This window comes from Elephantulus edwardii, unplaced genomic scaffold (assembly GCF_000299155.1).
Source record: "Elephantulus edwardii isolate Elephantulus edwardi_28Jun2011 unplaced genomic scaffold, EleEdw1.0 scaffold00502, whole genome shotgun sequence".
Taxonomy (NCBI): domain Eukaryota; kingdom Metazoa; phylum Chordata; class Mammalia; order Macroscelidea; family Macroscelididae; genus Elephantulus; species Elephantulus edwardii.
The window spans coordinates 503,663-505,790 of NW_006400252.1; the positions used below are offsets into that span (position 1 = coordinate 503,663).

Below are 2,128 nucleotides of genomic sequence, written 5' to 3' on the forward strand. Positions count from 1 at the left end.
GCAATGTGCTATTCTACAGCTCTCAGAGCTCCTTTGCTGTCCTCAGTCTGCCTTGATGTGCCCTCCAGGTGGTACTATGCATTGATTTGAGACACACTGCTTAAATGTGTCACAACCATTCCTATCACTACCCACCAAACAAGATAAAAGGAAAAGAATTCGGTGATGGGACACTGTGCTTTTGTCAACATGGAGGGACCAATATAGAAAGACAGGCAGGGAGAAAGTCTGTAGGAGTCCCATGAAACCTGCCAAGTGTTGCTCAGGAAGTTAAATACAATTTAATAATAAAGTTTATTTCAAATCATATTAAGAGCCTCCCAGGCCCATTCATCCCAGTTAATGAAATGTTGGGTGGATGCTAATGAAAAGGATGTGTGTGTACGTGTAGGACACAGTGAACAGAGTTGCTCCGCAGGGTTTCCAAGGCTCTTTACAGAAGTGGATAGTCTCCTCCTCCTTCCCTGGAACAGCTGGGGGTTCAAAGCACCTGAGCACTTCACCACTGAGCCGCTGGGGATGCTATGAGTCAGATGGATTCAGTGTTAGTATGAGAGAGGAAAAGCTTCCTCCTACAATAAAACACGGGCACTGTAGATCCTGACTTGTGAAGACACAGTGAATAAAACAGCTACAAAAACCTTTATTAAACAGAGCATTGCGCCCAAATAATTTCAATAGTTTATGGATTCCACATGCTGCATCATGGACAACATGTAGAAATAGTCACATTTATTCCAAGGTTCCCATTATCTGCAAAGAGATGTGCTATGGCTGTGTCAAAAACAAGGCAGTCGCTGTTCATGATGGCCGAGGCCACACCATCATGAATGGACCGAGGTGTGGCCTCCCAGGTCAGTCTCCGCCGGTTCCCGTTCAACTCCAGTCTGTAGGCGAAGTTTTCGGCCTGCTTGCGGGTGCCAATGAGCAGGACAATGGCAAAGAACTGCTGGTGCCCTTCATACTTCTCCTGCTTCTCCAGAACCAGCATGAAGTGGTGCCCAAAGCATGACTGCATCATCACCCAGTCGACAGCCCCCGGGAGGTTAATGTCGGTAGCTAGGAAGACAATGTCTTCTCCCTGAAGGGTGGTGATGCTCTTGTGGGCGTGCATGAGATGGGACATCACGGCCTCCAGGGAGCCCTGCCACTTGCAGGATGCCCCAGGACAAGGGCAGGTGTAGGGACGGTATTCACAGACGTCTTCATGCTCCGGTTTCTCTGTGTGGTGCAGAGTCAGGGAACAGCCTGTGGTAGCATACTGCAAGACAGAAAGAAACACAGTGAGCCTCACAGAAGCTCTGCTGATGCATGCATTTATCTATGAGAGGGGAAGCGTTCCCAAGAAATGAGCTTTCAGAGACTGCCTTAACAGAGGGAGAACAAACACTGTTCTTTCCTTGCACCCAGCATGACATTCCTGATGGATCAATCACACCGTGGGAAAAGACCATTCTGAAAGGAATCCAACTGTCAGCTTCCAACCTTCCCAAGAAGGACAGCGTTCATTCCAAGTCACTAGATGCAGAATCAAGCCCACATGTACACACTTGCCCAGGATTAAGAAACTTGCATCAGCTTTTCATGTGAAATCAGGTGTCAGCCTCCTCTCCCTCAAGCACTGAGGGGCAGGTAAACTCATGTATTCCCTCTACATTGGGCAAAACTCAATTAACACACTCACTCTTGTCAAGTCAGGACTGATTCATAGCTGACCCCTCGGTGGGTTTCTGAGGCTGTAAAGTGCACGGGAGGAAGCTGTCCAACTTTCCCCCACTTAAGCTACTGGTGGATTTGAACTGCAAGAAGTGTTGACTCGCTTTAGCAGCTCAACTCCCTACAAGAAGCCACCAAGGCTCCCCCCATTCAGGCAAGGAAGTATCCAAAATGCCAGGACCTGGCTAGTTTTCCAAGATATTTTGTCTATTTGCAGAAAGAAGTGTTGTTTTGGCTTCTTCCTACCTTGAGTTATGGTATAAATCCCTCATAAACCTCAAGTAGGCCAAATTAGAATCTCTACAGATGAATTCTGATAGAAGAATGGGAATCCCAGAACATTTAATTGTGCTAATACGAAACCTATACTTGGACCAAGAGGCAGTAGTCAGAACAGAGCAGGGTAACACTG

At 47.2% G+C, this 2,128-nt stretch overlaps 1 protein-coding gene across 1 annotated transcript in view; it reads right to left on the minus strand.

The window, feature by feature from the left end:
• Window positions 1-576: 576 nt before the first annotated feature.
• SIAH2 (siah E3 ubiquitin protein ligase 2) overlaps window positions 577-2,128 on the minus strand; it is a 33,251-nt gene continuing 31,699 nt past the window's right edge. Inside the window, exon 2 of the mRNA XM_006903056.1 lies at window positions 577-1,261. Coding sequence (XP_006903118.1) covers window positions 704-1,261 — 558 coding nt within the window. The 3' untranslated portion in view covers window positions 577-703. The remainder of the gene's footprint in view (window positions 1,262-2,128) is intronic.